General features: G+C 46.5%; 1 protein-coding gene across 1 annotated transcript in view; it reads right to left on the reverse strand.

Annotated features, from left to right (window-relative positions):
• Positions 1 to 26,148, reverse strand: part of LOC139549548 (contactin-5-like) — a 785,449-nt gene that overhangs the window by 38,161 nt on the left and 721,140 nt on the right. Inside the window, exon 19 of the mRNA XM_071360158.1 lies at positions 22,150 to 22,220. Within this exon, the coding sequence (XP_071216259.1) occupies positions 22,150 to 22,220 (71 nt within the window). The remainder of the gene's footprint in view (positions 1 to 22,149; positions 22,221 to 26,148) is intronic.

Consider the following 26,148-nt stretch of genomic DNA (forward strand, 5'->3'; position numbering starts at 1 on the left):
CTAGACCACCTAGAGCACATTGTACCTAGACCACCTAGACCACCTAGACCACCTAGAGCACATTGTACCTAGACCACCTACACCACCTAGAGCACATTGTACCTAGACCACCTACACCACCTAGACCACCTAGAGCACATTGTACCTAGACCACCTAGACCACATTGTACCTAGACCACCTAGACCACCTAGACCACCTAGAGCACATTGTACCTAGACCACCTAGACCACCTAGAGCCCATTGTACCTAGACCACCTAGACCACCTAGACCACCTAGAGCACCTTGTACCTTGACCACCTAGACCACCTAGAGCACATTGTACCTAGACCACCTAGACCACCTAGAGCACCTTGTACCTAGACCACCTAGAGCACCTAGAGCACCTAGACCACCTAGAGCACATTGTACCTAGACCACCTAGAGCACCTTGTACCTAGAGCACCTAGAGCACATAGACTACCTAGAGTACCTTGTACCTAGACCACCTAGAACACATTGTACCTAGAACACATTTTAGCTAGAGCACATTGTACCTAGAGCACATTGTACCTAGAGCACCTTGTACCTAGACAACCTAGAGCACATTGTACCTAGAGCACATACAAATCAAATCAAGTTTATTTTATATAGCCCTTCGTACATCAGCTAATATCTCGAAGTGCTGTACAGAAACCCAGCCTAAAACCCCAAACAGCAAGCAATGCAGGTGTAGAAGCACGGTGGCTAGGAAAAACTCCCTAGAAAGGCCAAAACCTAGGAAGAAACCTAGAGAGGAACCAGGCTATGAGGGGTACCTACATAACTACAATGTACCTACATTGTACCTAGACAACCTAGAGCACCTTGTACCTAGAGCACCTTGTACCTAGAGTAAATCAAAAAGAGAGTAGAGATATGAGAGTACATGGGAATATCATCGCTTTAACCCTGCTTGGTTTGACCGCTGAGCTAAACATCTTGTTGAATGCTTTTCCAACAGTCTTAAAGGAGTTCCCACATATGCTGAGCACTTGTTGGCTGCTTTTCCTTCACTCTGCGGTCCAACTCATCCCAAACCATCTCAATTGAGTTGAAGTCGGGTGATTGTGTAGGCCAGGTATTCTGATGCAGCACTCCATCACTTTCCTTGGTCAAATAACCCTTACACAGCCAGGAGGTGTGTTGGGTCATTGTCCTGTTGAAAAACAAATGATAGTCCCACTAAGCGCAAACCAGATGGGATGGCGTATAGCTGCAGAATGCTGTGGTAGCCATGCTGGTTAAGTGTGCCTTGAATTGTAAATAAATCATAGACAGTGTCACCAGCAAAGCAACCCCACACCATCACACCTCCTCCTCCATGCTTCACCGTGGGAACCACACATGCAGAGATCATCTGTTCACCAACCAAACATCCCCATGATATCTGCCCACATAACATAGCTATACCAATCCCCATGATATCTGCCCACATAACATAGCTATACCAATCCCCATGATATCTGCCCACATAACATAGCTATACCAATCCCCATGATATCTGCCCACATAACATTGCTATACCAATCCCCATGATATCTGCCCACATAACATAGCTATACCAATCCCCCATGATATCTTCCCAGCTACAGTGCATTTGGAAAGTATTCAGACCCCTTCACTTCTTCCACATTTTGTTATGTTACAGCCTTAATCTAAAATGGATTAAATGTTTTTTTTCCTCATCAATCTACACACAATATCTCATGATGATAAAGCAAAAACAAGTTTTAACACATTTTTGCAAAAAAAAGAAAGAAAAAAATATCACATTTACATAAGTATTCAGGCCCTTTAGTACTTTGTTGAAGCACCTTTTGGCAGTGATTACAGCCTCGAGTCTTCTTGGGTAAGACGCTACAAACTTGACACACCTGTATTTGGGGAGTTTCTCCGATTCTTCTCTGCAGATCCTCTCAAGCTCTGTCAGGTTGGAAGTGTCGCTGCACAGCTATTTTCAGGTCTCTCCAGAGATGTTCGATCGGGTTAAATTCCGGGCTCTGGCTGGATCACTCAAGGATATTCAGAGATTTGTCCCGAAGCCACTCCTGTGTTGTCTTGGCTGTGTGCTTAGGGTCGTTGTCCTGTTGGAAGGTGAACCTTCACCCCAGTCTGAGGTCCTGAGCTCTCTGTACAGGTTTTCATCAAGGATTTCCCTGTACTTTGCTTGACTCTATACAGGAACATTAATACAGTGTCCTGCATGGGAGACCACCTCATTCAGAACAGACTGAGTTCTGCCTTAATTTAACCTTGATTTAACCAGCTAAATAACCAAGTCATTTAGAACACATTCTCTTTTACAATAAAGACCTGACCATGCAGTAAAGCAGACAAGTGCATCTCATCTAATCTAGCTTGACCACTGCTTGTAATGTTTGCCTCTAGCTCGGTGGACTAACACAGTCGTGTGGCATGCAGGAGACCCACGTTGACAGCCAGGTGTATAGGTGTGCCTCCCTCACAGTAGTGTAGTGGAGGGTAAACACACGTAAATACTGTTTACATATAGGTATACCTCCCTCACAGTGGTGTAGTGGAGGGTAAACACACGTAAACACTGTTTACATATAGGTATGCCTCCCTTACAGTAGTGTAGTGGAGGGTAAACACACGTAAACACTGTTTACATATAGGTATACCTCCCTCACAGTGGTGTAGCGGAGGGTAAACACACGTAAACACTGTTTACATATAGGTATACCTCCCTCACAGTGGTGTAGTGGAGGGTAAACACACGTAAACACTGTTTACATATAGGTATACCTCCCTCACAGTAGTGTAGTGGAGGGTAAACACACGTAAACACTGTTTACATATAGGTATACCTCCCTCACAGTAGTGTAGTGGAGGGTAAACACACGTAAACACTGTTTACATATAGGTATACCTCCCTTACAGTGGTGTAGTGGAGGGTAAACACACGTAAACACTGTTTACATATAGGTATACCTCCCTTACAGTGGTGTAGTGGAGGGTAAACACTGTTTACATATAGGTATACCTCCCTCACAGTGGTGTAGTGGAGGGTAAACACACGTAAACACTGTTTACATATAGGTATACCTCCCTCACAGTGGTGTAGTGGAGGGTAAACACACGTAAACACTGTTTACATATAGGTATACCTCCCTCACAGTGGTGTAGTGGAGGGTAAACACACGTAAACACTGTTTACATATAGGTATACCTCACTTACAGTGGTGTAGTGGAGGGTAAACACTGTTTACATATAGGTATACCTCCCTCACAGTGGTGTAGTGGAGGGTAAACACACGTAAACACTGTTTACATATAGGTATACCTCACTTACAGTGGTGTAGTGGAGGGTAAACACTGTTTACATATAGGTATACCTCCCTCACAGTGGTGTAGCGGAGGGTAAACACACGTGAACACTGTTTACATATAGGTATACCTCCCGTACAGTACTGTAGTGGAGGGTAAACACACGTGAACACTGTTTACATATAGGTATACCTCCCTCACAGTGGTGTAGTGGAGGGTAAACACACGTAAACACTGTTTACATATAGGTATGCCTCCCTTACAGTAGTGTAGTGGAGGGTAAACACACGTAAACACTGTTTACATATAGGTATACCTCCCTCACAGTGGTGTAGCGGAGGGTAAACACACGTAAACACTGTTTACATATAGGTATACCTCCCTTACAGTGGTGTAGTGGAGGGTAAACACACGTGAACACTGTTTACATATAGGTATACCTCCCTCACAGTGGTGTAGTGGAGGGTAAACACACGTGAACACTGTTTACATATAGGTATACCTCCCGTACAGTAGTGTAGTGGAGGGTAAACACACGTGAACACTGTTTACATATAGGTATACCTCCCTCACAGTGGTGTAGTGGAGGGTAAACACACGTAAACACTGTTTACATATAGGTATACCTCCCTCACAGTGGTGTAGCGGAGGGTAAACACACGTAAACACTGTTTACATATAGGTATACCTCCCTCACAGTGGTGTAGCGGAGGGTAAACACACGTAAACACTGTTTACATATAGGTATACCTCCCTTACAGTGGTGTAGTGGAGGGTAAACACTGTTTACATATAGGTATACCTCCCTTACAGTGGTGTAGTGGAGGGTAAACACACGTAAACACTGTTTACATATAGGTATACCTCCCTCACAGTGGTGTAGCGGAGGGTAAACACACATGAACACTGTTTACATATACAGTGGGGAGAACAAGTATTTGATACACTGCCGATTTTGCAGGTTTTCCTACTTACAAAGCATGTAGAGGTCTGGAATTTTTATCACATTTTCTTTAAGAAGCCCTCCTGTTCTCCACTCATTACCTGTATTAACTGCACCTGCTTGAACACGTTACCTGTATAAAAGACACCTGTCCACACACTCAATCAAACAGACTCCAACCTCTCCACAATGGCCAAGACCAGAGAGCTGTGTAAGGACATCAGGGATAAAATTGTAGACCTGCACAAGGCTGGGATGGGCTACAGGACAATAGGCAAGCAGCTTGGTGAGAAGGCAACAACTGTTGGCGCAATTATTAGAAAATGGAAGAAGTTCAAGATGACGGTCAATCACCCTCGGTCTGGGGCTCCATACAAGATCTCACCTCGTGGGGCATCAATGATCATGAGGAAGGTGAGGGATCAGCCCAGAACTACACGGCAGGACCTGGTCAATGACCTGAAGAGAGCTGGGACCACAGTCTCAAAGAAAACCATTAGTAACACACTACGCCGTCATGGATTAAAATCCTGCAGCGCATGCGGTCCCCCTGCTCAAGCCAGCGCATGTCCAGGCCCGTCTGAAGTTTGCCAATGACCATCTGGATGATCCAGAGGAGGAATGGGAGAAGGTCATGTGGTCTGATGAGACAAAAATAGAGCTTTTTGGTCTAAACTCCACTCGCCGTGTTTGGAGGAAGAAGAAGGATGAGTACAACCCCAAGAACACCATCCCAACCGTGAAGCATGGAGGTGGAAACATCATTCTTTGGGGATGCTTTTCTGCAAAGGGGAGAGGACGACTGCACCATATTGAGGGGAGGATGGATGAGTGGGAGACACCCAGCAGGCCTGCTACCACCCACTGAGGGAGAGACACCCAGCAGGCCTGCTGCCACCCACTGAGGGAGAGACACCCAGCAGGCCTGCTGCCACCCACTGAGGGAGAGACACCCAGCAGGCCTGCTACCACCCACTGAGGGGGAGACACCCAGCAGGCCTGCTACCACCCACTGAGGGAGAGACACCCAGCAGGCCTGCTACAACCCACTGAGGGGGAGACACCCAGCAGGCCTGCTACCACCCACTGAGGGGGAGACACCCAGCAGGCCTGCTACCACCCACTGAGGGGGAGACACCCAGCAGGCCTGCTGCCACCCACTGAGGGGGAGACACCCATCAGGCCTGCTACCACCCACTGAGGGAGAGACACCCAGCAGGCCTGCTGCCACCCACTGAGTGGGAGACACCCAGCAGGCCTGCTACCACCCACTGAGGGGGAGACACCCAGCAGGCCTGCTACCACCCACTGAGGGGGAGACACCCAGCAGGCCTGCTACCACCCACTGAGGGAGAGACACCCAGCAGGCCTGCTGCCACCCACTGAGGGGGAGACACCCAGCAGGCCTGCTGCCACCCACTGAGGGGGAGACACCCAGCAGGCCTGCTACCACCCACTGAGGGAGAGACACCCAGCAGGCCTGCTGCCACCCACTGAGGGGGAGACACCCAGCAGGCCTGCTGCCACCCACTGAGGGAGAGACACCCAGCAGGCCTGCTGCCACCCACTGAGGGGGAGACACCCAGCAGGCCTGCTACCACCCACTGAGGGGGAGACACCCAGCAGGCCTGCTGCCACCCACTGAGGGAGAGACACCCAGCAGGCCTGCTACCACCCACTGAGGGGGAGACACCCAGCAGGCCTGCTGCCACCCACTGAGGGGGAGACACCCAGCAGGCCTGCTGCCACCCACTGAGGGAGAGACTCCCAGCAGGCCTGCTACCACCCACTGAGGGAGAGACACTCAGCAGGCCTGCTACCACCCACTGAGGGGGAGACCCCAAACTTAATACAGAGGATGACTGATAGATTTTGGTCTGATAAACTTTTTCTGAGACTGGAAGAGGTGTGTTAGCTCCCACAAGTGAATGCCTAGACTTTAGCTCTGTGTGCTGTCGCTGTTGGGGTTTGAACCCAGTCACATATCCTCTCTCCGTGTCCCCCTGTTTATTCAGCCAGGATCTAAATATATCCTCTCTCCGTGTCCCCCTGTTTATTCAGCCAGGATCTAAATATATCCTCTCTCCGTGTCCCCCTGTTTATTCAGCCAGGATCTGAATATATCCTCTCTCCTTGTCCCCCTGTTTATTCAGCCAGGATCTAAATATATCCTCTCTCCGTGTCCCCCTGTTTATTCAGCCAGGATCTGAATATATCCTCTCTCCTTGTCCCCCTGTTTATTCAGCCAGGATCTAAATATATCCTCTCTCCTTGTCCCCCTGTTTCTTCAGCCAGGATCTAAATATATCCTCTCTCCTTGTCCCCCTGTTTATTCAGCCAGGATCTGAATATATCCTCTCTCCTTGTCCCCCTGTTTATTCAGCCAGGATCTGAATATATCCTCTCTCCTTGTCCCCCTGTTTATTCAGCCAGGATCTGAATATATCCTCTCTCCTTGTCCCCCTGTTTATTCAGCCAGGATCTGAATATATCCTCTCTCCTTGTCCCCCTGTTTATTCAGCCAGGATCTGAATATATCCTCTCTCCTTGTCCACCTGTATATTCAGCCAGGATCTGAATATATAATCTCTCCTTGTCCCCCTGTTTCTTCAGCCAGGATCTAAATATATCCTCTCTCCTTGTCCCCCTGTTTATTCAGCCAGGATCTGAATAAATCCTCTCTCCTTGTCCACCTGTATATTCAGCCAGGATCTGAATATATCCTCTCTCCTTGTCCACCTGTATATTCAGCCAGGATCTGAATATATCCTCTCTCCTTGTCCCCCTGTTTCTTCAGCCAGGATCTAAATATATCCTCTCTCCTTGTCCACCTGTATATTCAGCCAGGATCTGAATATATCCTCTCAACCAGCCTAACCCTAGCAGCCCCCCCAGCCAGCCTAACCCTAGCAGCCCCCCCTAGCCAGCCTAGCCCTAGTAGCCCCCCCTAGCCAGCCTAGCCCTAGCCCCTCTCAACCAGCCTAGCCCTAGTAGCCCCCCATAGCCAGCCTAGCCCTAGCCCCTCTCAACCAGCCTAGCCCTAGTAGCCCCCCCTAGCCAGCCTAGCCCTAGCCCCTCTCAACCAGCCTAGCCCTAGTATCCCCCCCTAGCCAGCCTAGCCCTAGTAGCCCCCCCTAGCCAGCCTAGCCCTAGCCCCTCTCAACCAGCCTAACCCTAGTATCCCCCCCTAGCCAGCCTAGCCCTAGCCCCTCTCAACCAGCCTAGCCCTAGTAGCCCCCCCTAGCCAGCATAGCCCTAGTAGCCCCCCCTAGCCAGCCTAGACCTAGCCCCTCTCAACCAGCCTAGCCCTAGTAGCCCCCCCTAGCCAGCCTAGCCCTAGTATCCCCCCCTAGCCAGCCTAGCCCTAGCCCCTCTCAGCCAGCCTAGCCCTAGTAGCCCCCCCTAGCCAGCCTAGCCCTAGTAGCCCCCCCTAGCCAGCCTAGCCCTAGCCCCTCTCAACCAGCCTAACCCTAGTATCCCCCCCTAGCCAGCCTAGCCCTAGCCCCTCTCAACCAGCCTAGCCCTAGTAGCCCCCCCTAGCCAGCCTAGCCCTAGTAGCCCCCCCTAGCCAGCCTAGCCCTAGTAGCCCCCCCTAGCCAGCCTAGCCCTATCCCCTCTCAACCAGCCTAACCCTAGTAGCCCCCCCTAGCCAGCCTAGCCCTAGTAGCCCCCCCTAGCCAGCCTAGCCCTAGCCCCTCTCAATCAGCCTAACCCTAGTATCCCCCCCTAGCCAGCCTAGCCCTAGCCCCTCTCAACCAGCCTAACCCTAGTAGCCCCCCCTAGCCAGCCTAGCCCTAGTAGCCCCCCCTAGCCAGCCTAGCCCTAGCCCCTCTCAACCAGCCTAACCCTAGTAGCCCCCCCTAGCCAGCCTAGCCCCTCTCAACCAGCCTAGCCCAAGCAGCTCCTTCCCCTCCTAGCTAGCTCTGATAATGACAGTTTGATGGAAGCTAATCAATCCGTTTTCTAGGAACACCGTAGTTAGTTAATTATCCAGCCATTGTGATTGGTCCTCATGGAGGATTGAGTTGTGAGTTCCAACTCCATCCACCTCCACTCTCCCTCGGCAGAGCTGGATCATTTGGCTCATATCTGGAGGGGACACTATCATTCTAAAGCCTGTTGCAAATCATCACATTACATAATGACAGACAGACCTGATGCCAAGACACCGAAAAGTTTGTCACTTTATTTCATTTAGACAAAGATTTAATTCTGGCAGCTAACATTTTTCTATTAAATTCCTGTCTTGTCTAATAGATTCCATTAAATGTGGAGCAGGTGATCACCTCTTTAGAAAATAACACACACACGCATCCAATGTGGTCTCACTTTTTGAAATTCTCTCTTATTCCATAACAAACGCTATCGTGCTACCTTCACATATTTTACAGTAAATGTTATGAAGCATAATCATAACCACATGCAAAAAACACAAAGCACTCACGGATCAAGATAGCCTTAACCGACACCATTTTGTGGTACTGGTACTTTTTCAACAAACATTTATAGTGGTTTGTAATTAAAATGTCAGCATAGATCCAGATAAATTAACTGTCAGCGTATATGCAGATATAAGTGTAGTGATTATTCTGTTGGTAGTCTAATGACCTTCCTGAGAGGTTATTTTTATTTGATTTATTATAATAAAAACAGTTTTAAATGTATTACCCGTTTTTCTCCCCAATTTTGTGATATCCAATTGGTAGTTACAGTTGTCCCACCACTGCAACTCCCGTACGGACTCGGGAGAGAAAAAGTTTGAGAGCCGTGCATCCTCCGAAACCACCCTGCTTTGCCACACTGCTTCTTGACACAATGCTAGCTTTACCCGGAAGCCAGCCGCACCAATGTGCCGGAGGATACGCTGTACACCTGGTGACTGTGTCAGCGTGCATGCGCCTGGCCCACCACAGGAGTCGCTAGAGTGCAATAGTACAAGGACAACCTGGCTGGCCAAACCCTCACCTAACCCATATGACGCTGGGCCAATTGTGCGCCACCTCATGGGTCTCCAAGTCGCGACCGGCTTCAACAAAGCCTGAGATCGAACAAGGATCTGTAGTGACGCAGCTAGCACTGCAATGCAGTGCCTTAGACCACTGCGCCACTCGGGAGGCCTCTTCCTGAGAGGTTCCCAGCTGAACAGCAGAGCACAGCCGACCAGCAGAGCACCGCCTAACAGCAGAAAACCGCCAAACAGCAGAGCACCGCCTAACAGTAGAGCACCGCCAAACAGCAGAGCACCGCCTAACAGCAGAGCACCGCCTAACAGCAGAGCACCGCCTAACAGCAGAGCACCGCCTAACAGCAGAGCACCGCCTTACAGCAGAAAACCGCCAAACAGCAGAGCACCGCCTAACAGCAGAGCACCGCCTAACAGCAGAGCACCGCCTAACAGTAGAGCACCGCCTAACAGCAGAGCACCGCCTAACAGCAGAAAACCGCCAAACAGCAGAGCACCGCCTAACAGCAGAAAACCGCCAAACAGCAGAGCACCGCCTAACAGAAGAGCACCGCCTAACAGCAGAGCACCGCCTAACAGCAGAAAACCGCCAAACAACAGAGCACCGCCTAACAGCAGAGCACCGCCTAACAGCAGAGCACCGCCTAACAGCAGAGCACCGCCTAACAGCAGAGCACCGCCAAACAGCAGAGCACCGGCAAACAGCAGAGCACCGGCAAACAGCAGAGCACCGCCTAACAGCAGAGCACCGCCTAACAGCAGAGCACCGCCTAACAGCTGAGCACCGCCTAACAGCAGAGCACCGCCTAACAGCCAGGATAAACATCCTACTATATGGAACCTGGGCTGATAAACATCCTACTATATGGAACCTGGGCTGATAAACATCATACTATATGGAACAGACCACTGCTGAACAGCCCAGATAAACATCCTACTATATGGAACCTGGGCTGATAAACATCCTACTATCTGGAACCTGGGCTGATAAATATCCTACTATCTGGAACCTGGGCTGATAAACATCCTACTATCTGGAACCTGGGCTGATAAACATCCTACTATCTGGAACCTGGGCTGATAAATATCCTACTATATGGAACCTGGGCTGATAAACATCCTACTATATGGAACCTGGGCTGATAAACATCCTACTATCTGGAACCTGGGCTGATAAATATCCTACTATATGGAACCTGGGCTGATAAACATCCTACTATATGGAACCTGGGCTGATAAACATCCTACTATCTGGAACCTGGGCTGATAAATATCCTACTATCTGGTACCTGGGCTGATAAACATCCTACTATCTGGAACCTGGGCTGATAAACATCCTACTATCTGGTACCTGGGCTGATAAACATCCTATTATCTGGAACCTGGGCTGATAAACATCCTACTATCTGTAACCTGGGCTGATAAACATCCTACTATCTGTAACCTGGGCTGATAAATATCATACTATCTGGAACCAGGGCTGATAAACATCCTACTATATGGAACCTGGGCTGATAAACATCCTACTATATGGAACCTGGGCTGATAAACATCCTACTATATGGAACATGGGCTGATAAACATCCTACTATCTGGAACCTGGGCTGATAAACATCCTACTATATGGAACCTGGGCTGATAAACATCCTACTATATGGAACCTGGGCTGATAAACATCCTACTATATGGAACCTGGGCTGATAAACATCCTACTATATGGAACCTGGGCCTATGACCCCCATAATGCTACACTAAGGTGTACTTCTCCTCAATGTGAATATTATGTTCCTTCTTTGCGACCCAAATGGCACTCTATCAAATCAAATCAAATCAATTTTATTTTATATAGCCCTTCGTACATCAGCTAATATCTCGAAGTGCTGTACAGAAACCCAGCCTAAAACCCCAAACAGCAAGCAATGCAGGTGTAGAAGCACGGTGGCTAGGAAAAACTCCCTAGAAAGGCCAAAACCTAGGAAGAAACCTAGAGAGGAACTATATTCCTTATATAGTGTACTACTTTTGACCATGAACCCTAGGTGATATATAGGGACACAGCCCCAGTGACAGTTGAACCTGCATAATGTACTTAATAAGAATATCCATCACCTACATCTACGTCTGGTCCCTCATTCCCCAGTCAATAGCACCTTTAACTGCCCCCATTTCATATGCTACAGCTTTGTTCACTTGACTATGCCTCCTGTCCTCTGCACAGTCACAAATCTGCATCCCAAATGGCACCCTATTCCCAATATAGTGCACTACTTTTGAACAATTCCTTATGGGCCCTGGTCAAAAATAGTGCACTAGGGTGCCATTTGACACTTAGCCAATTCTCTATCCCCACTACTCTTCAGATAGAGCCGAAGGTGCTCTCTCAGATGACAAACATTCCACGCTAATATGGTGGTAACATGGTGGGAGATTGATGAAGTTTTGTAGCAGCATTGTAAAGAAGAAGAGGGACAGCAGATGTTCCTAAACATCCCTGCATGGCTTCATGGGGAATTGGATGGAGACTGAAGGTTAATGATCATTACTGCTCTCTATGGAGACCACAGCTTCGTAATCATTCATTCCACACTGCTGCAGATAAGAGAAAAAAACTCCCATGCAGGCACCACACACACACTAACTAAAACCACCAACAGAACTGCCTGCTCACAACAATACAGTCCATCAGCTTGCGATAATGCTGCAGTAACAGGTGTGTCCCTTGTTAAAGCAGGTCATCTGAAACAAACTCCACTAACTGACATTTGGTAAGACATCATCTTGTAAGAGACGGTACCAAATATTACCCACATTGTCCACTAAATAACAGCTAAATATGAACTGAAACTGACTACTGTATAAACCAAATCACTGCAGAAGGGAAAACTACTTCCCTTCACAAGAAGAAACTACATAGAATCAAAATAAATAATCATTTATTTGATTCATATAAACGTTTTACATGGTAAGAGGGGGATATAGCAATTGTTTTGATATGCAATTAACCATACAGTATGCCAGAACCACATATTATGTTGGGCTGATGTCCATATGATTATGTTGGGCTGATATCCATATGATTATGTTGGGCTGATATCCATATGATTATGTTGGGCTGATATCCATATGATTATGTTGGGCTGATATCCATATGATTATGTTGGGCTGATATCCATATGATTATGTCGGGCTGATGTCCATATGATTATGTTGGGCTGATATCCATATGATTATGTTGGGCTGATATTGATGTGATTATGTTGGGCTGATATCTATATGATTATGTTGGGCTGATATCTATATGATTATGTTGGGCTGATATCTACATGATTATGTTGGGCTGATATCTATGTGATTATGTTGGGCTGATATCTATGTGATTATGTTGGGCTGATATCCATATGATTATGTTGGGCTGATATCTATGTGATTATGTTGGGCTGATATCTATATGATTATGTTGGGCTGATATCCATATGATTATGTTGGGCTGATATCTATATGATTATGTTGGGCTGATATCCATATGATTATGTTGGGCTGATGTCCATATGATTATGTTGGGCTGATATCTATGTGATTATGTTGGGCTGATGTCCATATGATTATGTTGGGCTGATATTGATGTGATTATGTTGGGCTGATATCTATATGATTATGTTGGGCTGATATCTATGTGATTATGTTGGGCTGACGTCCATATTATTATGTTGGGCTGATATCCATATGATTATGTTGGGCTGATATCCATATGATTATGTTGGGCTGATATCCATATGATTATGTTGGGCTGATATCCATATGATTATGTTGGGCTGATATTGATGTGATTATGTTGGGCTGATATCAATATGATTATGTTGGGCTGATATCCATATGATTATGTTGGGCTGATGTCCATATGATTATGTTGGGCTGATATCCATATGATTATGTTGGGCTGATATTGATGTGATTATGTTGGGCTGATATCCATATGATTATGTTGGGCTGATATCTATATGATTATGTTGGGCTGATATCTATATGGTTATGTTGGGCTGATATTGATGTGATTATGTTGGGCTGATATCCATATAATTATGTTGGGCTGATATCTATATGATTATGTTGGGCTGATGTCCATATGATTATGTTGGGCTGATATCCATATGATTATGTTGGGCTGATATCCATATGATTATGTTGGGCTGATGTCCATATGATTATGTTGGGCTGATATCCATATGATTATGTTGGGCTGATATCCATATGATTATGTTGGGCTGATATTGATGTGATTATGTTGGGCTGATATCCATATGATTATGTTGGGCTGATATCCATATGATTATGTTGGGCTGATATTGATGTGATTATGTTGGGCTGATATCCATATGATTATGTTAGGCTGATATTGATGTGATCCATATGATTATGTTGGGCTGATATCCATATTATTATGTTGGGCTGATATCCATATGATTATGTTGGGCTGATATCCATATTATTATGTTGGGCTGATATCCATATGATTATGTTGGGCTGATATCCATATGATTATGTTGGGCTGATGTCCATACGATTATGTTGGGCTGATATCCATATGATTATGTTGGGCTGATATTGATGTGATTATGTTGGGCTGATATCCATATGATTATGTTGGGCTGATATTGATGTGATTATGTTGGGCTGATATCCATATGATTATGTTGGGCTGATATCCATATGATTATGTTGGGCTGATATCCATATGATTATGTTGGGCTGATATCCATATGATTATGTTGGGCTGATATCTATGTGATTATGTTGGGCTGATGTCCATATGATTATGTTGGGCTGATATTGATGTGATTATGTTGGGCTGATATCTATATGATTATGTTGGGCTGATATTGATGTGATTATGTTGGGCTTATATTGATGTGATTATGTTGTGCTTATATATGTTCTCCATACAGATTCCTTACAGTATACAGTATCTTCTCTGGAGAGAGGAGCCTCTCACTCACTCCTCATTCATAAACAAATCCTCATTAACCACACATGACATAAGATCACATGTAGTAGCTCCACATAATCATTAGCCACAGTAATTCCTTACATGCTTAGTAATCCACACACATCGTCCATAGACTACGTTCAATCAAGTTGAAACATCTGACAAGTATTCCCCGGCAACGATGAGAGGTACCTAATGAAAGACACATAGAGCACTCTACACGATCATCAGTCATCACACAGGAGACTGGGCAATCTGACTCAGAATGATACCTGGCAACCAGCGTTGGCTGCTTGTGAAGTTGCGGATGTGGAATGTGTCATTGGGTTTTAACTGTCTCTCCCTCGCATGGTGGACAGGTCTCTCTTTTTTTCTCCTGCTTCCATTCCACTCTTCAAACGGGACAGATAAATGGACAATTTGGACATATATGGACGGAATTAATCGAACAAAAGGACCATTTGTGATGTTTATGGGACATATTGGAGTGCCAACAAAAGAATCTCGTCAAAGGTAATGCATGTTTTATATTTTATATCTGCGTTTTGAGTAGCGCCGGCATGGTTGAAATATGCTAATGGTAATGAAATATGCTACATTCTCTTGTTGACATTTTGCTATCATCAGATAATAGCATCTTATGCTTTCGCCGAAAAGCCTTTTTGAAATCTGACATGTTGGCTGGATTCACAACGAGTGTAGCTTTAATTTGGAATCTTATATGTGTGATTTAATGAAAGTTTGATTTTATATAATTTTTTTGAATCTGGCGCTCTACATTTTCAATGGCTATTGGCCAGGTGGGACGCAAGCGTCCCGCTATCCCAGAGAGGTTAACTGTCTCTCCCTCGCATGGTGGACAGGTCTCTCTTTTTTTTTTCCTGCCTCCATTCCACTCTTGCTTTGATGTCCGGACACAGTAAATCAAGGTGAGCTTTTGGTTTTCTGCCCATCAACCTCTCAGCTGGAGCATGTCCTGTTGTTGTTTGTGGTGTGATGCGGTACTGGAACAAGAACCGAGAGAGCTTAGTTGTGATGGTTCCCCCAGTCATCTGTTTGAGCCCCTCTTTCAGTGTCTGCACAGCCCGCTCCGCTAAGCCGTTCAAGGCTGGGTATAACAGAACGCTGTGGAAATGTTTCTCCACATGAATTCTTGGAACAAGTCACAGGGGAAGGTTGTTGCATTGTCAGACACAAAAGAGTCAGGCAGACTATGGATTGCAAACACCTGCCGAAGCTTTGGGATGGTTGTGGTCGCTGTGATGTTGCTCATGATGTGAGCCTCCAGCCACTTGGAGTGTGAGTCCACCATGACAAGGAACATGTGACCCACGAAAGGACAAAGTCTATGTGCAGCCTGGACCATGGGCGGTCAGACCCACAGATGTAGTGGCGCGGGCGGCGCCATCTTCTGGTTGATCTGGCACTCAGAACATGATTTCACTTTGTTTTCTACATCCTGATCCATGTTAGGCCACCAGATGTAAGATCTGGCTAAACTTTTCACCCGGTAGGCACCCAGGTGAGCCTCATGGACCTCATCCATGACCAGGGACCGGAACAACCACTATGGACCCCCAGAGTATGCAGCCATCCTGCACACTCAGCTCAGTTTAACACTTTGCGTAAGGTCTCAGTCCCTCATCCTCTATGATGGGAGGCCAACCCTGCTAAGGAATATTTTCACTTGGGCCAGGAGAGGATCCCGGTCTGTCCTCTGTTTAATCTGTTTGGCTCAAGGTGATTCACAGGTGAGTTTGAAATCTCTCCATTAGGAAAAGTGTCTCTGGAGGCACCACAGCATCTCTGGGGAGACGGCTGAGCGTGTCTCGTTTGCATTGTCCTTCCCCGCTCTGTACACGATAGTGTACTGGTAAGCTGACGGTGTGAGGACCCAGCGCTGAAGCCATGTAAGCAATGCATTTTGATTCACTGAAAAGTCTCATCAGTGGTTTGTGGTCAGTGGATATGGTGAGGTACTAATGAAAGCGTTTCGCAGCAAAGACTATGGCCAGACCTTCCTTGTCTAACTGTGAATAACCCTTCTCAGAACTCCTCGGCGTGTGTGATGCGAATCCAATGGGTTTCTCTGACCCTCCATCTGATGAGAGAATACTGCCCCGACACCACAGGGCGAGGTGTCACATGACTTGTCTTGATCAAAAGGAACCAGCAGTTGTGCTGATTGTAGTGGTGCTTTCTCTAACCCTAACCCTAAACCCTAACCCTAACCCTAACCCCTAACCCTAACCCCTAACCGTAACTCCTAACCCCTAACCCCTAAACCTAACCCTAACCCCTAACTCTAACCCTAACCCTAATCCCTACCCCTAACCCTAACCCCTACCCCTACCCCTAAACCTAATCCCTAATTCTAACCCTAACCCTAACCCTAATCCCTACCCCTACCCCTAACCCCTAACCCTAACCCTAACCCTAACCCTAACCCTAATCCCTAATCCCTAACCCTAATCCCTACCCCTAACCCCTAACCCTAACCCTAACCCTAACCCTAACCCTAACCCCTAAACCTAAACCCTAACCCTAAAACCCTAACCCTAACCCCTAACCCTATGCAATGTCCACCTCCAGAGCCCCCAGCAATGGTATGACCTCCCTGGTGTACATACACAGTCTGATCCCTGCCAATGTGAGGGCGAAAGCCTGTTTTGAACCCCACATTTGTTTGTAGGTCTCTTTACTGATAACAGAGGCAGAGCCCCCCGTGTTAACAACATTCTAAAGATTGATTCAATACATCGTTTGACATGTTTCTACTGACTGTTACTGAACTTTTGGACATTTCGTCAGCTTTTAGGGAATGCACTTCGTGACTTTGGAATTGTTTACCAAACGTGCTAACAAAAGTACCTAATTGGACATAAATAAGGGACATTATCGAACAAATCAAGCATTTATTGTGGACCTGGGATTCCTGGGAGTGCATTCTGATGAAGATCATCAAAGGTAAGGGAACATTTATCATGTAATTTCTGTTTTTTGTTGACTCCAACATGGCGGCTAATATGACTATTGTTCTGAGCGCCGTCTCAGATTATTGCATTGTTTGTTTTTTCCGTAAAGTTTTTTTGAAATCTGACACAGCGGTTGCATTAAGGAGAGGTATATCTATAATTCCATGTGTATAACTTGTATTATCATCTACATTTATGATGAGTATTTCTGTTGAATCGATGTGGCTATGCAAAATCACTGGATGTTTTTGGAACTAGTGAATGTAACGCGCCAATGTAAACTCTTTATCAAACAAAACATACATGTATTGTGTAACATGAAGTCCTATGAGTGTCATCTGATGAAAATCATCAAAGGTTAGTGATTCATTTTATCTCTATTTGTGCTTTTTGTGACTCCTATCTTTGGCTGGAAAAATGGCTGTGCTTATTGTGGTTTGGTGTGACCTAACATAATCGTTTGCGGTGCTTTCGCTGAAAAGCCTATTTGAAATCGGACACTTTGGTGGGATTAACAACAAGATTACCTTTAAAATGATATAAGACACATGAATGTCTAAGGAATTTTAATTATGAGATTTCTGGTTTTTGAATTTGGCGCCCTGCACTGTCACTGGCTGTTGTCATATCGATCCCGGTACCGGGATTGCAGCCCTAAGAAGTGTTAAGATAGGAACGTGATTTTAGGAGTCATAAGAGAGAACTTCTAATCATATCCTTTGCACATTAAGTAGCCACTCCCCAAATAAGGTCAGAGAGCTTGTCACCGTGATGGCACTACCCTTTTCGACCAGAGTGCTTAAAAGGACTGACTAAGAATTAACATATCATACCAAAAGACGTGAGATCGTGGTCCACATGTTGAAAGGGTTAGAAACTCTGAATCTCTCAACCTCAACACTAGATGAGAAGATTACCTCCTCTACCAGACCAGGAAAGCGTGGAGCGTTAGCTACATGTGGGGAATGGTTGAAACGTTGAACCAACACGAGGTGAATGAGATAACCTAATCCACCATACCAGGATACCACGTGTCTGCAGCTGCATGTGTAAAGTGCTTCAGACTAAATTTACGAGGTGGAAGGGAGAAAATCCCATCTCATACAATCATTGGCGCATCTAAAAATCTGCTCTGAAAACAGCTCATACAAGCCAGGGCAACTAAGAAGAAGGACATTGTGACCTCTGGTGGACAACCAGAGCCTTACACCAATCGACCCCTTCCCCATAGAACGATTGATTGGTTTCAAAAGATATAGATGACGGACAAAGACATCCACACGTAAATACATTCATTACTTCTTATTCCAACATGGGCGGTGGTTCGTGTGCAAGGTATATGATTAATGGGAGTTTTGTCTCATGTAAGTGTGCATGTGTATTCTGTGTTATTATTTAGTTTGTTTGTAAATAATTGATTAAACCCATTTGTGTAGTACTGAATAAGCAGCAAAGTCTGGGGTTCGTGCAGATCCAAGAAAGTTATGTCTGACTGTTCAGAATGAGAACTGATATTCGTATGTGAGTGTTACTGCTATAAAACATACACTGCTCAAAAAAATAAAGGGAACACTAAAATAACACATCCTAGATCTGAATGAATGAACTATTCTTATTAAATACTTTTTTCTTTACATAGTTGAATGTGCTGACAACAAAATCACACAAAAATTATCAATGGAAATCAATTTATCAACCCATGGAGGTCTGGATTTGGAGTCACACTCCAAATTAAAGTGGAAAACGACACTACAGGCTGATCCAACTTTGAAGTAATGTCCTTAAAACAAGTCAAAATGAGGCTCAGTAGTGTGTGTGGCCTCCACGTGCCTGTATGACCTCCCTACAATGCCTGGGCATGCTCCTGATGAGGTGGCGGATGGTCTCGTGAGGGATCTCCTCCCAGACCTGGACTAAAGCATCCGCCAACTCCTGGACAGTCTGTGGTGCAACGTGGCGTTGGTGGATGGAGCGAGACATGATGTCCCAGATGTGCTCAATTGGATTCAGGTCTGGGGAACGGGCGGGCCAGTCCATAATATCAATGCCTTCCTCTTGAAGGAACTGCTGACACACTCCAGCCACATGAGGTCTAGCATTGTCTTGCATTAGGAGGAACCCAGGGCCAACCGCACCAGCATATGGTCTCACAAGGGGTCTGAGGATCTCATCTCGGTAACTAATGGCAGTCAGGCTACCTCTGGCGAGCCCATGGAGGGCTGTGCGGCCCCCCAAAGAAATGCCACCCCACACCATGACTGACCCACCGCCAAACCGGTCATGCTGGAGGATGTTGCAGGCAGCAGAACGTTCTCCACGGCGTCTCCAGACTGTCACGTCTGTCACATGTGCTCAGTGTGAACCTGCTTTCATCTGTGAAGAGCACAGGGCGCCAGTGGCGAATTTGCCAATCTTGGTGTTCTCTGGCAAATGCCAAACGTCCTGCACGGTGTTGGGCTGTAAGCACAACCCCCACCTGTGGACGTGGGGCCCTCATACCACCCTCATGGAGTCTGTTTCTGACCGTTTGAGCAGACACATGCAAATTTGTGGCCTGCTGGAGGTCATTTTGCAGGGCTCTGGCAGTGCTCCTTCTGCTCCTTCTTGCACAAAGGCGGAGGTAGTGGTCCTGCTGCTGGGTTGTTGCCCTCCTACGGCCTCCTCCACGTCTCCTGATGTACTGGCCTGTCTCCTGGTAGCGTCTCCATGCTCTGGACACTACGCTGACAGACACAGCAAACCTTCTTGCCACAGCTCGCATTGTTGTGCCATCCTGGATGAGCTGCACTACCTGAGCCACTTGTGTGGGTTGTAGACTCCGTCTCATGCTACCACTAGAGTGAAAGCACCGCCAGCATTCAAAAATGACCAAAACATCAGCCAGGAAGCATCTATTCCATTTACACAACAGCATGTGAAATTTATTGTCAATCAGTGTTGCTTCCTAAGTGGACAGTTTGATTTCACAGAAGTGTGATTGACTTGGAGTTACATTGTGTTGTTTAAGTGTTCCCTTTATTTTTTTGAGCAGTGTATATATACATTTGAAGTCGGAAGTTTACATACACTTACATTGGAGTCATTAAAACTCGTTTTTCAACCACTCCACAAATGTCTTGTTAACAAACTATAGTTTCGGCAAGTCGGTTAGGACATCTACTTTGTGCATGACACAAGTCATTTTTCCAAAAATTGTTTACAGACAGATTATTTCACTTATAATTCACCGTATCACAATTCCAGTGGGTCAGAAGTTTACATACACTAAGTTGACTGTGCATTTTAACAGCTTAGAAAATTCCAGAAAATGATGTCATGGCTTTAGAAGATTCTGAGGCTAATTTACATAATCCACAGGTACACCTCAACTGGAGGTGTACCTGTGGATGTATTTTAAGGCCTACCTTCAAACTCAGTGCCTCTTTGCTTGACATCATGGGAAAATTGAAAGAAAACAGCCAAGACCTCAGAAAAAAATTGTGGACGTCCACAAGTCTCGTTTATCCTTGGGAGAAATTTCCAAACGCCTGAAAGTACAACATTCATCTGTACAAACAATAGTACCCAAGTATAAACACCATGGGACCACACAGCCATCAAACAGCTCAGGAAGGAGACACGTTCTGTCTCCTAGAGATGAACGTACTTTGGTGCGAAATGTGCAAATCAATCCCAGAACAACAGCAAAGGACCTTGCGAAGATGCTGGAGGAAACAGGTACAAAAGTATTTATATCCACAGTAAAACGAGTCCTATATCAACATAACCTGAAAGACACCTCAGGACGGAAGAAGCCACTGCTCCAAAACTGCAATAAAAAATGGGGGGACACATGGGGACAAAGATCGTACTTTTTGAAAAAATGTCCTCTGGTCTGATGAAACATAAATATAACTGTTTTGCCATATTGACCATTGTTATACGTGGAGGAAAAAGGGGGATGCTTGCAAGACGAAAAACACCATCCCAACCGTGAAGCACGGAGGTAGCAGCATCATGTTGTGGGGGTGCTTTGCTGCAGAAGGGACTGGTGAACTTCACAAAATAGATGGCAACATGAGGTAGGAAAAGTATTTGGCTATATTGAAGCAACATCTCAAGACATCAGTCAGGAAGTTAAAGCTTGGTCGTAAATGGGTCTTCCAAATGGACAATGATCCCAAGCATACTTCCAAAGTTGTGGCAAAATGGCTTAAGGACAACAAAGTCAAGATATTGGAGTGGCCATCACAAAGCCCCGAACTCAATCCTATAGAAAATTTGTGGGCAGAACTGAAAAAGTGTGTGCGAGCAAGGAGGCCTATAAACCTGACTCAGTTAAACCAGCTCTGTCAGGAGGAATGGGCCAAAATTCACCCAACTTATTGTGGGAAGCTTGTGGAAGGCAACCCGAAACGTTTCACCCAAGTTAAACAGTTTAAGGGCAATGATACCAAATACTAATTGAGTGTATGTAAACTTCTGACCCACTGGGAATGTGATGAAAGAAATTAAAGCTGAAATAAATCATTCTCTCTTCTATTATTCTAACATTTCACGTTCTTAAAATAAAGTGGTGATCCTAACTGACCTAAAACAGGGATTATTTACTAGGATTAAATGTCAGGAATTATGAAAAACTGAGTTTATATGTATTTGGCTAAGGTGTATGTAAACTTCCGACTTCAAATGTATATCTTCTTGAGTTTAATTTGGGAGATAGTAACTCGTTAACAACTTCTTCCGTGGTGCCCCAAATTCCTAATGAGTTAAATGTTATGTGATTTATTGAATCAGGTAAGAATTAAACATAGTTAGTCGAATTAATAAATAACAGTCATCAGACTAGGCGCCGGAAATAGGAAAGTTCTGTTTTATGGAGTGGGGTTAAGAGGGTTAGGGTTAGTGTATGTGAGAGAGAGTGAGTGAGTGTGTCTGTGTGTGTGAGCTAGCGAGGGCAGTGTTGTTGAGAATGGAAGGTTAAAAAATGTCCTTACCTCCCAGGAGGTGACCAGTTCATGCCTGCGGCCGTTCCCTCCACTGACGTTAGCTGGGGCCACCGATGGGACTGGAAGTTTGGGCACAAGAAAACAAAACTTGCCATCACACGTCATATCTCCTGCAAGACATTTACATTACATTTACATTTAAGTCATTTAGCAGACGCTCTTATCCAGAGCGACTTACAAATTGGTGCATTCACCTTATGATATCCAGTGGAACAACCACTTTACAATAGTGCATCTAACTCTTTTAAGGGGGGGGGGTTAGAAGGATTACTTTATCCTATCCTAGGTATTCCTTAAAGAGGTGGGGTTTCAGGTGTCTCCGGAAGGTGGTGATTGACTCCGCTGACCTGGCGTCGTGAGGGAGTTTGTTCCACCATTGGGGTGCCAGAGCAGCGAACAGTTTTGACTGGGCTGAGCGGGAACTGTACTTCCTCAGAGGTAGGGAGGCGAGCAGGCCAGAGGTGGATGAAAGCAGTGCCCTTGTTTGGGTGTAGGGCCTGATCAGAGCCTGAAGGTACGGAGGTGTCGTTCCCCTCACAGCTCCGTAGGCAAGCACCATGGTCTTGTAGCGGATGCGAGCTTCAACTGGAAGCCAGTGGAGAGAGCGGAGGAGCGGGGTGACGTGAGAGAACTTGGGAAAGTTGAACACCAGACGGGCTGCGGCGTTCTGGATGAGTTGTAGGGGTTTAATGGCACAGGCAGGGAGCCCAGCCAACAGCGAGTTGCAGTAATCCAGACGGGAGATGACAAGTGCCTGGATTAGGACCTGCGCCGCTTCCTGCGTGAGGCAGGGTCGTACTCTGCGAATGTTGTAGAGCATGAACCTACAGGAACGGGTCACCGCCTTGATGTTAGTTGAGAACGACAGGGTGTTGTCCAGGATCACGCCAAGGTTCTTAGCACTCTGGGAGGAGGACACAATGGAGTTGTCAACCGTGATGGCGAGATCAAGACCATAGCTGACTGTTATTGACCAAGTCAATTCAACTCTGCTCAACCCATAGCTTTACTCATTTGAAGAGACTCAAGACCAGTTGAAATGTGGAAAATACAAGCTTCAATACCACAGTATCGGTGACCCATAGCTCTTGTCCCAAGAAACCCAAACGGAATCATAAAAGTAGAGTTATACCAGTATATGCCATTTAGAATACTTTTTATTTATAAAGAACCCACTATTCATAATATTCATAATATACAGTGGGTGTACACTTCCTCATCCAACGTCTCATGGGCACCTCCTCATCCAACATCTCATGGACACCTCCTCATCCAACATCTGATGGACACCTCCTCATCCAATATCTCATGGACACCTCCTCATCCAACATTTCATTCCAAAACCATAGGCATTAATATGGACCTGGTCACCCCTTTACTGCTATAACAGCCTCCACTCTTCTGGTAAGGCTTTCCACTAGATGTTGGAACATCGCTGCAGGGAGGGCATCCTGACTGGTTGAATCACTGCCTGGTATGGCAACTTCTCGGCCTCTGAGCGCAAGGCACTCCAGAGGGTAGTGCGTATGGCCCAGTACATCACTGGGGCTAAGCTTCCTGCCATCCAGGACCTCTATACCAGGCGGTGTCAGAGAAAGGCCCTAAAAATTGTCAAAGACTCCAGCCACCGTAGTCATAGACTGTTCTCTCTGCTACCGCACGGAAAATGGTACCGGAGCGCCAAGTCTAGGTCCAAGAGGCTTCTAAACAGCTTCTACCCCCAAGCCATAAGACTCCTGAACAGCTAATCAAATGGCTACCCAGACTATTTGCAATGTCACCCACCCCCCTTTTTACGCTGCTGCTACTCTCTGTGTATCTATGTATAGTCACTTTACCTCTACCTACATTTACATAATACCTCAATTACCTCGACTAACCGGTGCCCCCGCACATTGACTCTGTACCGGCACCCCCTGTATATAGCCTCCACATTGACTCTGTACCGTAACCCCCTGTATATAGCCTCCACTTTGACTCTGTACCGGTACCCCTTGTATGTAGCCTCCACATTGACTCTGTACCGGTACCCACTCTATATAGCCTCCACATTGACTCTGTACCGTAACCCTCTGTATATAGCCTCCACATTGACTCTGTACCGGTACCCCCTGTATATAGCCTCCACATTGACTCTGTACCGTAACCCTCTGTATATAGCCTCCACGTTGACTCTGTACCGGTACCCCCTGTATATAGCCTCCACATTGACTCTGTACCGGTACCCCTGTATGTAGCCTCCACATTGACTCTGTACCGGTACCCCCTGTATATAGCCTCCACATTGACTCTGTACCGGTACCCCCTGTATGTAGCCTCCACATTGACTCTGTACCGGTACCCCCTGTATATAGTCTCCACATTGACTCTGTACTGGTACCACCTGTATATAGCCTCCACATTGACTCTGTACCGTAATACCCTGTATATAGCCTCCACATTGACTCTGTACCGGTACCCCCTGTATGTAGCCTCCACATTGACTCTGTACCGGTACCCCCTGTATATAGTCTCCATATTGACTCTGTACTGGTACCACCTGTATATAGCCTCCACCTTGACTCTGTACCGGTTCCCCCTGCATATAGCCTCCACATTGACTCTGTACCGGTACCCCCTGTATATAGCCTCCACATTGACTCTGTACCGGTACCCCCTGCAATATAGCCTCGCTACTGAAATGTTATTGTTGCTTTTATATTCATTTATTTTTTACTTCAGTTTACTTTAGTAAATCTTTTTTCTATACTTATTTTTCTTAAAAATGCATTGTTGATAAAGGGCTTGTCAGTCAGAAATTACAGTGAAATTCTGACTGACAAGCCCTTTTTGATTTGATTTGATTTGCTTGCATTCAGCCACAAGAGCGTTAGTGAGGCCGGCACTGATGTTGGGCGATTGGAAATGATGAAGACAATTGCATTGATGGAAGCTACAATCTATCTGCAATATTAAAGCTGAGTTACCCCCTAAAAACAGTTTAATAATACAAAAAACATATCATTTTAGTGGAACTAAGGTGCCTAACCCAAACCATGAAAAACAGGCCCAGACCATCATTCCTCCTCCACCAAACTTTACAGTTGGCACTATGCATTGGGGCAGGTAGCGTTCTCCTGGCATCCGCCAAACCCAGAGCCTCAACCACTCAGAGTCTCAGCCACTGGGCCACTCAGAGCCTCAGCCACTCAGCCTCTCAGAGTCTCAGCCACTCAGCCACAGAGTCTCAGCCACTCAGAGCCTCAGAGACTCAGCCACTCAGCAACTCAGAGTCTCAGCCACTCAGCCTCTCAGAGCCTCAGCCACTCAGCCTCTCAGAGCCTCAGCCACTCAGCCACAGAGTCTCAGCCACTCAGAGCCTCAGAGACTCAGCCACTCAGCCACAGAGTCTCAGCCACTCAGCCTCTCAGAGCCTCAGCCACTCAGTCTCTCAGAGTCTCAGCCACTCAGTCTCTCAGAGTCTCAGCCACGCAGCCACAGAGTCTCAGCCACTCAGCCTCTCAGAGCCTCAGCCACTCAGCCTCAGAGCCTCAGCCACTCAGCCACTCAGAGCCTCAGCCACTCAGCCACTGAGCCTCTCAGAATCTCAGCCACTCAGCCACAGAGTCTCAGTCACTCAGAGCCTCAGAGTCTCAGCCACTCAGCCACTCAGAGTCTCAGCCACTTAGACTCTCAGAGCCTCAGCCACTTAGACTCTCAGAGCCTCAGCCACTCAGCCTCTCAGAGCCTCAGCCACTCAGAGTCTCAGAGCCTCAGCCACTCAGCCTCTCAGAGCCTCAGCCACTCAGCCTCTCAGAGCCTCAGCCACTCAGAGTCTCAGAGCCTCAGCCACTCAGCCTCTCAGAGTCTCAGAGCCTCAGCCACTCAGCCTCTCAGAGCCTCAGCCACTCAGCCTCTCAGAGCCTCAGCCACTTAGACTCTCAGAGCCTCAGCCACTCAGCCTCTCAGAGCCTCAGAGACTCAGCCACTCAGAGCCTCAGAGACTCA

This window comes from Salvelinus alpinus, chromosome 22 (genome assembly GCF_045679555.1).
Source record: "Salvelinus alpinus chromosome 22, SLU_Salpinus.1, whole genome shotgun sequence".
Taxonomy (NCBI): Eukaryota; Metazoa; Chordata; class Actinopteri; order Salmoniformes; family Salmonidae; genus Salvelinus; species Salvelinus alpinus.